Below are 14,591 nucleotides of genomic sequence, written 5' to 3' on the forward strand. Positions count from 1 at the left end.
GGGGGACTGCTTTCATCTCTGCTGGTCAAAGAAGTCACCAGTGGGTTACTAGTTACATTTGTTCTGGACTTCTAGGTTAGATGAACCAGATCAAAGGCTTAGATTTATTCCATTGGCTTAGGAAGTTGCCTGAGTCCAAAGCAGTCCTAAAGAATGGGCAGGTAAGGGTAATGATACTTTTAGAGTTACTTACGTATAGATGTTGTGCTGGACACTGAGGATTCAGCTTCAAACAAAACAAACTTGGTCCCTTCCCTCAAGCAGCTCTCAGTCCCGGAAAGACAGAAAGACCCCCTTGGATAAACCAGAGTAATTAGGGCCATGACAATTGTTATTTCCTGTTTTAGGACCTCAAAGAATATCATTTCATGTGACTTGGTGGACCGGGGCTTTAAGGGAAGGTCTTAATTCAGGGGTTAGGTCTGTATATGCATACACACTTTATATATATACATATATCTGTATGTATATGCAAATCCTTTAGGTTCTCATCCTATCTGTCTCTGTCTATGTATGTAGAGAGATTCTTAGGACTTCTGAGATTTTATCTCAATGGTTTCTCAGGAATGCTTTTTATTATCTTTGGAGCTAATACACATAATAATATTTATTGCTATTATCAGATAGTCTTATTTTCAAAGCCTGGCTCTAACCTTATTACAAGGATACACCCCACTTCTGCTAGGGGTCCTGATCTCCACAATTGGGAGGAGCTGAGACACCTGCCCACTCTTCCATACACACACCCCCACAGGACATCTGGGGTCTCCAGAGCGCCCCCCATGCCTCTTGGAAGAACTGAGAGGCAGGTTGGGAACAGGAACCAGGGAGAAGCTGGGGTTTGCCTGGAAGATACTACCCACCAGGTCCCGCCCCCTCAACACCAGGCAAATGACACAAGCAAATGAATTAGAATTCCAGGACTCTGCTTCATCTGTAAAATGGGTGTGTTGGGACTTCAGTGAGGCTTTTGGAGGATTAAGAAACACAATGTATGACAACTGCCTGGCACAGTGTTAATCTTTACAATGCTTGGTTCCTTGTAAAGACTTGGTTTTCCCCCCAGAGTAAGCCATTTCCTGGGAATATGGCCCCTAAGTGTTCTCATCCTTTCCACATTGGGAAAATATGGGTGTGTTGCTTGGTGGGGAAAGAACTGGAAGTTACATGGTGCCTCTCCCTCTTTTCCATAATTTCTCATCCAAATGGACAGGAAAATACCCATTGTGTTACATTAATCAGAACTTGGAACTTACACAGTATTTGTTGCTTATAGTAAAGCCTGGTTAATGAGGATTCCTAAGCAGAACCTCTAGTTAATCAACTGATTTTTCTCTCTTTCAACTCCTCTATAAGGCAAAGTATGCAAAGAGATTAGAGAAGTTGGAGTTTATTAGTGGAGAGCTGTGTTTTAAGAGGCTAGCCCCTGTCAAGGATACTGTGCCTCTGTGTGCCTCCCCCCAAAAAGGTAACCTTGTCTGCCTGTTCATCGCATCCTCTTGAGCCTGGCCCAGTTCCACTTGTGTAGTGAGAACTCAGCAAACCTTTATTAAATAAATGAAGACAGCATGGGCCCTAGCTAGACATCACTATTGCTGCTCTCTACACATGCTCTGCGTTTACTGGCTTCTTTGCTTTTGTTTATACTTGAAGTGCTTTTTCCCAGTTCCTTGTGAACTTTGGGTCAGCGTATTGTTTTTAAAGTTCTGTGTTGTTTATTTGAAAGATGGAATGATAGGGAGAATCAGAAAGAAAGACATCTTCCATCTGCTGATTTACTCTCCAGAAGACTGAATCTGCCAGGGCTGAATCTTCCAGGCCAAGACAGGAGCCTGGAACTCCATGCAGGTTTCCCACATGGGCACCAGGGGCCCAAGTACCTGTGCTATTTTTCACTGCTTTGCCAGGTGAGCTAGAGAGGAAGGCTAGAACTGGTACTCTGAGATATGGGATGCCAGTATGGTACCTAGCATCTAAACCTGGTATACTACAGCACAGACCCTTGATTGGAGTTGTCAGTGGCTTCTCTGACCTCTTTTGTGAGTTAATGAGTTCCTTATAGGCATCAGCTCTGTCATCCTCATTTTTGAAGAAGTGTTGCACTTGGTATGTCATGTGTTAATTGTTATGTAGCACTTGCAATAGTTTTAGTACTTGCAGATTATAAATGTTTACTTGTTTAATGCCTATAACACCTTCCTTACATATTAATACTATCATTTGTCCTATTTAGTCGATGAGAAAACTGAAGCCTTAAGAACCTGAATAACTTGTGTTACTGTGAAGTTTTTTTGAATTCACATTGGAATTGTGAGACATTGGAAATCCAGTCTCTGTGAGACATTGGAAATCCAGTCTCTGTGAGACATTGGAAATCCAGTCTCTGTGAGACTTTGGAAATCCAGTCTCTGTGAGACATTGGAAATCCAGTCTTTCCAATGGACACCTTGATGCTGTGGAGAGGCTTCTTGGTTGGTGAGCAGTGTTGCCCCAGGAAATGGTCTTGGCAAAGCAGGCGCATGAACTGAAAAATCCATCCTTCATTTCTAGAGTTTTTTCCAGACCTTTGAGAGTTGTAGTCTGAAGATCTCAGTCAAGTGTTATAGTTCCATTTTGCAAATGAGGAAGCAAAGTCTGGGAAGAACTGATTGTGGGAGGAGAACTTATGTCTGTCTGTCTCTCAAGGTTTATTTATTTTATTTGGAAAGCAGAGACAGCTGCGCATGTGCACGCGTGCACACACACACACACACACACATATTTCCTTTTGATGATTCACTCCCCAAATGGTACAATGATCAGGGCCAGGCATTCCGTACTGCATTTCCTGCTGCTTGACTTTTCAAAAATCTAAGCCCCATCTAGTTTTAGTTTTCTGAGTTATAAAGCAAAATTTTTTTTCACAATACAATTTTTTTCTTGTCTCTTTTTCCTTCTGTAAATGTCAGTTTTTGTCAAAATTGAACATGGAAAGTCCAGAGATGGCCCTGTATCACAGATGTTGGGGCTAGGGTTGCTGGACTCCTTTGAGAGCCTTTTGTCATGTGACAAAAGTAGCTTCTCATTCCGCTGCCTCCCTGACACTCACTTCCCTTCATGAAGAATCTTCTAGCTTTGTCTTGTTACGCAGAAGACCTGATGGGTGTCAAGGTGATGAGCTTTAATGGTGGGGAGATGGGAGGTGGGGAGCCCTCTTGTCCAGTAAAAAATGGAAAAGATAATTTATAACTTGTTGTTTCTTAAGTAAAATTTGAAAAAAAAAAAAAGGAAAGTAAAATCTGAACATCTCAGGAATCTGGGTAGAGGTAGGATTTATTTGGGAATTCTTTGTGTCAAATTATTTCAATAGAAAAAAACCAACTATATTTTTTACAAGAAGTGATTGATATCTTAATTAAAAAAACATTTAGTTCAAAAGTGTAAAAGGACTTACATGCTAGACCTCTGCAGCCTTGATATATTATCAGCATCCCAGGCAGAGGGGGTGTCCCAGAGTCTTACAGAGGGGGCCAGCAGACAAAGGAAGGTAGTTCTCAGTGGGTGGTAGTTCTTACCATTATCCAGCAGGCTATCAGGGCCACTAAGGAAGGAAGAGAGGAGGCAAGAGGGCAAGAGGCACTGATGCTCCTGGAATGTTGGTAGGAGATTGTGAGAAAACTGAGAAAAGAGTAAGATCTGTGGCGTGTAGACAAACACTGTGTTCCCTGAAGCACGCTGAGCTGGGAAGGGTCAGTTCTTGGACAGATTCACCTGGAGGAATTTACAGATCCTTTCCTGACAGCACCAGCTGTGGTGTTATCCCCACTGTGCAGAATAGGGTAGTGAGGTCCAGGGGGTGATGCCATTGGCCCTAGGTCCCAACTCATACTTGGCAGAGGCAGGATTTTAATCCAGGCTCCTTCTTTCTTTTTTCTTTTAAAATTGATTTTATTTTATTTTATTTTTGAATATATTTATGTGAAAGTTACAGTGAGGCAGACACACAGGGGAGGAGGTTAGAGAGAGAGAGAATATCTTCCATTCTCTGGTTCATTCCCCAAATGACCACAATTACCAGAGTTTGGCTAGGCAGAAGCCAAGAAGCAGAAACTTCATCTTGGTTTCCTCTCTGGGTGGCTAAGGCTTAAGAAGTTGGACCATCTGCTCTTTTTCCAAGCACATTAAAAGGGAGCCTGATGGGAAGTGGAGTAGCTGGGACTCCACCAGCGCTTATCTGGATTGCTGGCTTTGTAAGTACGTGGGTAACCTACTACACTGGCCTCAGGAGACCTTCTTTCTAGGTGAACATTCGGTTACTAATAATGCTGTGTAATAGCATGAAGACAGCCTGGGCAAATGTCAGGACAGAAATTGTCCCTGACACTTTCTCTGTGTAAACCCTAAACCTGTAGATTTTTGTCTCGTTCTGTCTCCAAATTTTCATTTCACAGCTTCTCAGGCTGGTGGGTGAAGGGACTGACCTGGCAGCATCGCTTTTGCATAGGAGCTTGGTTGGGCCTTCTCCTGAACCAGAGACTAATTTTAATTGGCCTGGCTTTGGACAAGAGAGGACGATTTTGCATTCTGACCTTCAATGCAGAGTTCCCACAAGAACCTCCAGAGAGCTGAGTGCCACCACAATCCTAACCCACTTTTATGTGTCAGAGCTGCAGGGGCCACTGACTGCCAACTCTACCAGCCAGCACCTTGAGGGGAAATGAATTCAATTAAGTAGGCAGGTCCCAGTAAGGCTTTCTGCAGTACAATTATTACTGTTGCAGAGAATAGAAAAATTAAAACCTCAGCTCTCTCTGTCCCACTTCTATCTGCGTTAGTGTTCTGGACAGAGGATCAAACAGGGCCACGTGTGCCTTCACTACTGAATTAAAAGAATAGTTCCCCTTCAGCCAGGATGCCTCTAAGTTTCGGTTTTTCTTCCTCTTTGGATGTCTGTCCCTTATTCTTGTGTCCTCCACCTCCCTCCACGCCACTGTCATCCACCTCACACTCCACAACTCCTTCCCCAGCCCTGCAAATGGACATGGCAACTTGTTGGTTGTTGGAAGGGCAGGAGGATGTTCTAACTTTGCTTCCGTAACTTCTGCATTTTCTGTTGTTTGGAACAGAGCAGCACTTTCCAGAGGTGATGCTGGGGGAGGAATTTCTCAGCCTAAGTCTGGACCAGGTGTGCAGCTTGATATCCAGCGACAAGCTGACCGTGTCTTCGGAAGAGAAGGTATGGCATGGCCCTTTGGTGAGACAGGAGCCTCACTTGTGAGATGGATCCTTGTGTTTTAGTGTGATCATTTTCAGAGAAAAAAAGATGTTTTTTGAAAAAAAAAACATTCTATTTAAATCAGGAAACAAGATAAGCAAACAGCAATGACAAGAGCAACGAAGTCTTTTTGGCCCAGGACCCACACATTCTGGATCCTTTAGAGAAGAAATGACAGTGATGATGATGACGACAAAGTCACGTGTATTTGCTGAACATTTACTAAATACTCTGCTAAATGCATTGTGTTCCTCAGTCCACTCAACCCTCACTGCTGCCCTTTGAAGCAAGCATTGCTTTCGTCCCTTGTTACAGAAAAGGAAAATCATTCAGATTCCCCTCCGACCAGGAAGAAGTCCTTTCCTCTCAGAGATGTAGTTCCCACAGCGAAAACTGCATGAGCTTTGGTGTCAGCCAGCTGGGTCCAGATCTCAGCTCTGGTATCTGCATATGAGTTGTGTGACACTGAGGGAGATCTTTGCCTCTCCTCTGTTTCCCCATTGTTAAAGTGAGATGAGAGCACAAGGCGATTGTGGGGACTCCTGGAGGTTATATGCCTTGTTAAATGTCTGGTATAGTATCTCGCACCCAGGAGGTCAGTGTTAGCTGTACCTGGAGTTAGTCCACCCTCCTCTGTATTTCAGGATGACACTTTTCTTTGTTTTCCCTTTTGTGTAGTTAATGCTGTACCCATTTTGCCTTCCAAACTGAACCCCGTGTTCCCTAGTTCCGGGCTGCTACATCTAGCTCATCTCTGCATTCTCTGAGGTACCCTGTAAGTGTTTCTTGACGTGTCTTAGTCCACACTTTAACATCAAGCTTGAGACTAATTCTTGAGGAAATATTAGGTTAAAAGAATACTTGAAAGGGTTTTTATTACAGTAGAGATGAAATTATGTCCAATTGGACGTGCCCTCAGGATGGGATAAGACTTACAAGCCTCAACCTGGCATCCTGGAAAAGCTCAATCAAGAAAAGAGTACCTGTTTGTTAGATTTGTGGGTCCTGAGACTGCTGCTGGGTCCCCGAGGCTATGATTGGCCCGGCAATCTGGACTCACCCAGGCTCAGAGAAGTCTCTACTTCCATGACCTCTGGTCATGCAGAGCCAAGAGTGCTGCTGGCCAGGCCACCTGCCGCACCAGCCACAGTCTCAGAAAACAAGAGGATGCCCCTGCTTCTTGCCAATGCCATTCACTATCTTCTGTGATTTTCCTACCAAATTAGCACAATTGGAAGGCATGAATCAGTCCATTGCTGCGTGAATGCTGAAGCAGTTTGGGGGACTACCTGCTCATGTTTGTCAGATAGTTGGAGAAAAATGAAAACCACCGTATAAACAGCAGGACCTGGATCAATGTTGGGGTGTTTGGATTGAAGTGGGAATCCTCCTACCTTGACTTCATGCTGGCCCATCCTTCCCTGAGGCCATAATAAGTTTTCTTCAAGTGAGGGCTTCATCTGTCCTTGCTGTGTAAGGGTGGGAGTGTAGGTGGGGACAGGGAGCATGCATGTTAGTAGGAAGGGACATGACAGTGCCCTGCAAACTGCCTGAGCTTTGGACTCTGGCATACCTGATTGTATAATGTTGAGATGTCATTGATTTATTTGAAATCTGTTTCCTTAAATTTAAAATGGGATTCTAAGAGTACCTCCTTTGTAGACTTTTCTTGAAGATTAGACAAAATGTATATAAAATGCCAGGAACCCTGTTTGGCTGGTCCTCAGTAAATGGCAAGTGTGTATAATTGCTGTAATCCTCAGAACTATTCATGGTATTGATCATTGATGCCATTGATTATTGATAGTAATTTTGCCACTGATTATGGTCAAATATACTCAGGAGTTAATTGCAAGTCTCCAGAAACTAAGAAACATGACTTTAAATGTACAGACTTAACAATCTGTCTAGGGTAGCTCTCAGTAATTCACATGCTTGTTTATGAACTGTCCTTTCTGTATAACAAACATTTGGGGCATGGTTAGGTACTTACTTCACATGACTGCAGTTTTGCATTTTTTGTTGGTTCTTAGAATTTACGTGTAATTGCTAAGTAATTTTTGGTTTTAGAATTATGTGATGCCTTTTAAACAGTATAATCCTGGTCTTGATTTCTCAGTGCCTTTAGGATTGGCCATGTGATTTTCAGGCTTATCAAAGAATAACAGGATGTAGTATATTTTTCTTGTTGGCTAAACTTGTGTCTTTATTTCCACTTACTAGATCAAGTGTTGCTGGTAGTTGTGTATCTGAAAGCCTCTGACAACTGCATATTTGTCATTTACATGCCAGCAATTCAGGCTTTGAAAATTCAATGTCTGTTACGGATTTGGTCATTTCTCCTCCTTTAATTATATTGCATTTGATAAGCAATCTCTTACATGCACAACACCGTTGCTGTCACTGTTGTTTCATAGAAGGATTTAAAAAACATATTTGAGGTAATGTTAGAGTGTGAACTTAAGGTGAGATCCAGTCACATTTAATGTTAACATTTGCAGAAAATTCAACCAACTTAATAGTCATAACCTGTGTTCAGCTAAAATGATATGTTCGTGTTAGCTGACTTCTCTGTCTGAAGTCAACAAGTTTCTTTGGGCATTCGTAAGATAGCCAGATTTCCAAGATTAAAATTAAAACCTGCATCTTAACACATGGGGAATGTGGTGTTTTATTGTTAACAGCAAGAGTAAGTACCAGTGGCTGGGCGCTGATAATTTGTTTCATGAGAGTTAATCTGCAATCAGTGCTTCAATTCTGACTCTCTTACTTTAACAGGTTGAATTGCCTTGGGCAGGTTATTTGTTTCCCACCAGAATGTATGCACCATATTGTAATGGATTTGTTCATTACATTCTGATTGTCATTCCAGTAGTGGTGAAAGGTTTATAGGAGACATGGGAAAAATATTTGTTGTATGACTGGATGAAAAAAATCTCTCTGTGTCAGATATGGGCTTTAAGGGTGGGGACTGGTGACTAATGCCTGTGAACCATTTTGGCTTCATCCTCCATTCAACTCCCTGCTTTGAGTTTCTTCTTGTTTAAAGCACATGGGTATTCTCTTGTTTTTAGTGCAATTAAAATTTTATTTATTTATTTGTAATTCTTTATTTGTTTGAAAACGTGAGGGAATTCTGCTTCCAAGGCAGCTGTGTTGATCAGCAGGCACTCTCCACCCCAGTGTCAATCTCCAGTCATTCCTAGGGTTAGTACCGCTGAAGTCATCTGTCACCTTGAAGGTATTTCTGTCAAATCGCTGGACTTCAGGCCTCTTCCATATTCGTCGAGTCACAGCGAAAACTTTTTTTTAAAGATTTATTTATTCTTATTACAAAGTCAGATATAGAGAGGAGGAGAAACAGAGAGGAAGATCCTCCATCCAATGATTCACTCCCCAAGTGGCCTCAATGGCCAGTGCTGTGCCAATCCGAAGCTGGGAACCTGAAACTTCTTCCAGGTCTCCTACGCGGGTGCAGAGTCCCAAAGCTTTGGGCCGTCCTTGACTGCTTTCCCAGGCCACAAGCAGGGAGCTGGATGGGAAGTGGAGCTGCCGGGACTAGAACCGGTGTCCACATGGGATCCCGGTGCATTCAAGGCAAGGACTTTAGCTGCTTGGCCATGCCGCCAGGCCCCAAAAAACTTTTTTTTTAAAAGATGTATTAATTTTTATTGCAAAGTCAGATATACAGAGAGGAGGAGAGACAGAGAGGAAGATCTGTCTGATGATTCACTTCCCAAGCGACCCACAATGGCCGGTCCTGCTCCGATCTGAAGGCAAGAGCCCAGATCCTCCTCTGGGTCTCTCATGTGGGTGCAGGGTCCCAAGGCTTTGGGCCATCCTTGACTGCTTTCCCAAGCCACAAGCAGGGAGCTGGATGGGAAGTGGAGCTGCCGGGATTAGAACCGGTACCCAAATGGGATCCTGGCACGTGCAAGGCAATGACTTTAGCCACTAGGCCACGGTGCTGGGCCCAAGTGAAAAATTTTTTATTGACTATAAGTAATCATAGGAAGCTGAAAAAGGGTTTCCAGGTTAGAGACGTCACTACTTTAAGTTTCATCTCATTTTTGTTTACCTAAAGTCTCTTTAAGAAGAGAACCATTTACCCATCATTCATGCATCTGTTCATTTACTCGTTCTCTCAAGAGACATTTATTTGAGTGCCTTCTATGTAACAGATAATGTGCAATGTTGGTGAACAAATAAACACAGAATCCCTGCCTTGGTGGGACGTAGAATCACTCGGATGGAGGAGGTTTTATCAAACGTGTGCACAGATAAATACATAGCAACCAACTGTGAAGTGCAGTGTGAAGGCAATGTCCAGGATGCTGTGAAAGCACAGACTGGAAGGTCATGGTTGTAGGTACTGCCCTCTCATCAATTAGTTGTGCAATGCGAGGCACACTCCTTTGTCACTGCCTCAGTTTCCCCCTTCATAAGAAACTTTGCCTGTTTCACAGGACCTGAAAGAAGCAACCCCGAGAAAGAGCTAGAAAGAGTTATTTAAAGTCTGAGGGAGATGGCACTGTCAGAGAAATGCAGCTGGCCAGGTCTCTACATGGTGACCCAGCTTGTGGTGTGGTGGTCATTATTTAACTGCCCCCACCGCCCAAAAAACCTCCTGAAAGTTAACATTTGTTTGTTGATTTACGGTGATTTCTACAGTGTAAATATTTCCATCAAGGCTAATTTCAAGGTATCCATGTTTGCCACTAGATACTGAGTCAGGAAGATGCAGTGAGCAGAAGCTCCAGCCCAGCCACTGCTCCGGGTTGTGTGTGGTGTTGAGGAAGGGGCATGATGAACACAGCTTTTGCCAACAAAAAGGAAAAATATGCATCCGATGCAATTATTCTTGTATCTAGAAGATCTAGAAGCGCTGTCTTCCTGATTTAAACATGGCAGCAGACTCAAAATGCTTGTTGCTTCAGGACTAGGAAAAGAGTGGAGTACCCCCACCCAGTTTACCACCCACTGGGGGCATGGGGACGGTACTTAGGATTATAAATTTAAGAACTTATATTCCAACTTAATGGTCTGCCCGATTTTTCAGCAAATAATGCCTCTGAGATGTAATATGCTCAAACTTGGGTTTTTGTCATTAGAGGTGAATTTACATCTGAGATCTGTTACTTTCCATCAGTGTGACCTTGGTCAACTTGCTAACCTTGAAGCTATTCTCTCATCTGTAAAATATGAACAATGACACCTCCCTCAGAGCTTTCTTGTTGGATTAAATAAGGTCATGTATACAAAATGCCTAGCTTTGAACTTGTTATTGAAAGTTAGTCTTTGAAATCCTGAGTCACAGATCAAGTACACAGGTGTTAGGGACCTAGTTGATTTCCTGATGCTGTCAAAATTAGTGGCTTTCCTCTGCCACCTGCACTCCTGTGTGCTGTAGCCAGTTGGTTTTCAGTGGATCTGTTTCCTTGCCAAATCACTGCCTTGACGTTTCCACTTGAGTCTCCAATTCTTGGTATTCAAAACATGTTTTGAAAGCAAGGGAGGTGCCCCAGGACTCCCTCTTTTCCCTAATGCAGATTCTGCCTGCTGGTTGCCTTTCCAACCCGAGGGCTGGGTTAGAAGGACCTGGTGCATCTACCATCCCCTGGCCAAGTGTTGTGCTTATGTCTGAAGTGTTGTTGACCTAAGAACTGTGACATGTGGGTTTTGATCACTCCATTCTGCATAGCAACCTTGTAGTATCCAAGGAATTGGTTCTGGAACATGAATCAATGAGGAAATGATACTGTTTCTTTGTTTAAAACTGAAACTCCAAGTATGCCCTGCGGCAGCTGATGATTTCATTCTGTATCACTTGCCACAGGGTTAAAGCACTGGGGTCCTTGTTTAGATATTTACAGACCAGAGTTGACAAATTTTTTGTACAAAGATCCAGACAGGAGATAATGTAGGCTTTGAGTGTTATTTTCCTAGTTCTCCTATGGTAGCATGGAAGCTGCTATAAGGAACACATAAACCAATGATGACACTATTGTAATTTATTTATTTATTTTCAACAAAAGCAGGCATCTGGTTGGATTTGGCCTGTGCCCTGTAGTTTGCTACCCCCTGCCAGTAGACATGCAAGAGAAAGCCAAGAAGACGGACTCAGAGCATGAGCATTGCAGTTAGATGCTCAGAAGTCAGCTTTGCTTCTTATTAACTCTGAGACTTGGGCAGGGCGCTTAATAAAAGGGATCAGAGTGTCGACTCGTAGTGTTGTCAAGATAATTTAGGGAGATGATGTTTATGAAGAGTTGCTTGATGGGTTGGGCTGTTGGGAGGGATTTTAGGTGCAATAGAGGCTAAATCCAGTTGGAAGTTTATTTGCTTATTTTTCAAGCATGAAGTCTAAATAAAATGAAATACACAGCCTTCTCCCTGCTGAGAAGGTCACTGTTGTTGCTGTGCTGTGGCTTTCACAGCTGAGTAGGTAAACAGTGCAACTAAGCGGAACCAGTTAGACAAGTCAAGCCAAAAATAAAGATAAGGTTAAATATCGACTTTGGGTAAACTCAGCCTGCTTCTTAGCTTTTATAGCAAAGACAGAGCTGGTTGATGGGGAAGAACATGAATGATCAGTTCTACCTATTGAAGGACTTAGAGTTCATTCTTCAGCAAAGCTTTGCTCAGTGAACCACTTTGCGTTGTGCTGGGCAGCATGGGAGGAAGGCGGCGCAGAGACAGAGCAGATACATGTCTCACTGTGAAAACTCACAAGCTAGTAAATGCAAGTGGGTAGAAGTGTGGGTTACCACATGCAAGACAGAATGGGGCTGTGCCTGCCTGCCACCTAACCCAGCAAAGCCAGACATCTGTATTAGCCTTTGACTGCCTTGCTTGCCAAGATTCCAGCCCTCTCTTCACCAGCCTGGGCAGGTTCCATCCAACTCCTTACAGGCTTCTGAACTCATTTGTCCATTCATTTAGAAAGTATGTGAATATCTCAGATGTGCCAGCAAGTAAGACAAGGCCCCAATTCTCATGGACCTTGAGGGTAAAATAATGCTGTGAGAGTGAGGGACATATCTTTTTTTGTTGTTTTAAGATTTATTAATTTATTTGAAAGGCAAAGTTAGAGGAGGTGGGAGAGAGAGAGAGATTTCCCATTCTCTAGTACCTTCCCCAAATGGTCATAACAGCCAGAGCTGGGCCGGTTCAAAGCCAGAACAGGTATTGCTTCCGGGTCTCCCACACAGAAGTGCTGCTTTCCTAGGCACATTTGCAGGAAGCTGTGTCCGAAGTGAAGCAGCAGGTGCCTAGGAAAGCAGCACTTCCTCGTGGTATGGTAACTGCTGTGTCAAACACCTCTCCCTGTCCTTAGAGATTTAATCTTTCATTTTGCTGTACCATTGAACAGTAAATTGTAGACATTTTGTCTTTAAGTATTTTAGTATATGCCTCCTAAGAACAAGAATTTCTTTCCTAGCTGGAAAGCCATCATCATGCCAAAATAATGTACAGATATGGCAATACTATCTAATACATATTCAGGACTCAGATTTTCCCAATAGTTCCCCAAACCCTTTATAATGGCTTCTTTCTAAGCCATAACCTAGTGATTCGTGCATTGCACTCTGTTGTCCTCTCTGAATCTCCTTAATCTAGAACTGTTGAACTATCTCTCTGATTCTTTTTTCCTTTTAATCTTTCATAATACTAGCAGATTCAAAGAAGCCAAGCCAACTCTCATAGAGTGTCCCTAACATAGAGTTGCCTTATTATTTCCTCACTGGAAATAATCTAGGAATGATCCTGTAAGTGGAAAATGCTGTGTCATTCCCATTGCATCACTATCAGGAATGTGGTGTAAGCTTGTTCTGTTGTTGGTGGTTTTAGGTTTGACCCCTTGTGTAACGAGGTATCTGTGTAGATAATCTGGAAGTTCTGGGATGGTGCCTTGGGAACTGTGATGTTCCCCAACTACTTTTAGTTGTCGTCTCCATTGGTGATCCTTGCTGAATAACTTATTACATTTGTAATTGTAAATTGATGCTTTTAAGATTCTGTCATTCTTTCTACATTTATTTTATTTTTAGTTGTTTAAAAAGATTTTTTGTTAAAAAAAAAAGACTTATTTATTTTTATTGGAAAGTCAAATATACAGAGAGAAGGCAATACAGAGACAAAGATCTTCCATCTGCTAGTTCACTCCCGAAATGGCCACAATGGCCAGAGCTGAGCCAGTCCGAAGCCAGGAGCTGTTTCCAGGTCTCCCATGCGTGTGCAAGGTCCCAAAGCTTTGGGCCGTCATAGACTGCTTTTTTAGGCCACAAGCAGGGAGCTGAAAGGGGAAATAGAGCAGCTGGGATATGAACCGGCACTGATATGGGATCCCTGTACATGCAAGGCAAGGACTTTAACCGCTAGGCTTCCAGGCCAGGCCCCAAAAGATTTTTTATTTATTGAATTATTTATAAGGCAAAGTGACAGAAACAGAGAAGGGGAGAGACAGAGAGAAAGATCTTTTGTTGTTGGTTCTGTCCCCAAAAGCCTGTTAACAGTCAGGGTTGGACCAAGCTGAAGCCAGGAACCAGGAACTCTATTAGGATCTCCCAAGGTAGACAGTAGGAACCAAAGTACTTCATCCATTATCTGCTTCCTCCAAGGCATATTAATAGGAAACTTGTTCAGAAGCAGAGGTTGGGGGATTGAATTACATGCATTCTGATATGGGATATTGTGATATGGGCACCTCTGTTGGCAACTTATTCTGCCTACCATCTATTAACTAGCTGGATTTTATTTTTTTTGTAAAGAAGATCCCTTCATACAATGTTTAGAGTCTTCCTTTGGACCCATGGATTTTCTTTTTGCTTGTATTATCATGCATTTCCATCTTTAAAAAAAAAAAACAAAACAAAACTAAGAATACTTGGGCCCAGTGCAGTAGCATAGCAGCTAAAGTACTTGCTGTGCATGCACCTGGATCCCATATGGGCGCTGGTTCTAATCCCGGCAGCTCCACTTCCCATCCAGCTCCCTGATTGTGGCCTGGGAAAGCAGTCGAGGACAGCCTAATGCTTTGGGACCTCGCACCCACATGGGAAACCCGGAAGAGGTTCCTGGTTCCCAGCTTCAGATCGGCACAGCTTTGGCTGTTGCGGTCACTTGGGGAGTGAATCATCAGACGAAAGATCTTCCTCTCTGTCTCTCCTCCCATCTGTACATCTGACTTTTCAATAAAAATAAAAATAAATATTAAAAAAAAACTAAGAATACTTTGTGCTGAGATCTGGTTTACATGTAGTAGAAAGTACAGAAGTGGTATTTCTAGAGTGTGCATATTCAAATTTGTATTGATATTACCAAACAGCACTTTCTC

General features: G+C 42.8%; 1 protein-coding gene across 2 annotated transcripts in view; it reads left to right on the top strand.

The window, feature by feature from the left end:
• Positions 1-14,591, top strand: part of KLHL3 (kelch like family member 3) — a 101,637-nt gene that overhangs the window by 54,733 nt on the left and 32,313 nt on the right. For both annotated transcript variants that reach the window (XR_009247154.1, XM_004586434.3), the window contains one exon: positions 5,106-5,215. Coding sequence is in view for 1 of the 2 variants with exons in the window: in XM_004586434.3 (XP_004586491.1) it covers positions 5,106-5,215 (110 nt within the window). In the remaining variant the exon portion in view is untranslated. The remainder of the gene's footprint in view (positions 1-5,105; positions 5,216-14,591) is intronic.

This window comes from Ochotona princeps, chromosome 19 (genome assembly GCF_030435755.1).
Source record: "Ochotona princeps isolate mOchPri1 chromosome 19, mOchPri1.hap1, whole genome shotgun sequence".
Lineage (NCBI taxonomy): Eukaryota > Metazoa > Chordata > Mammalia > Lagomorpha > Ochotonidae > Ochotona > Ochotona princeps.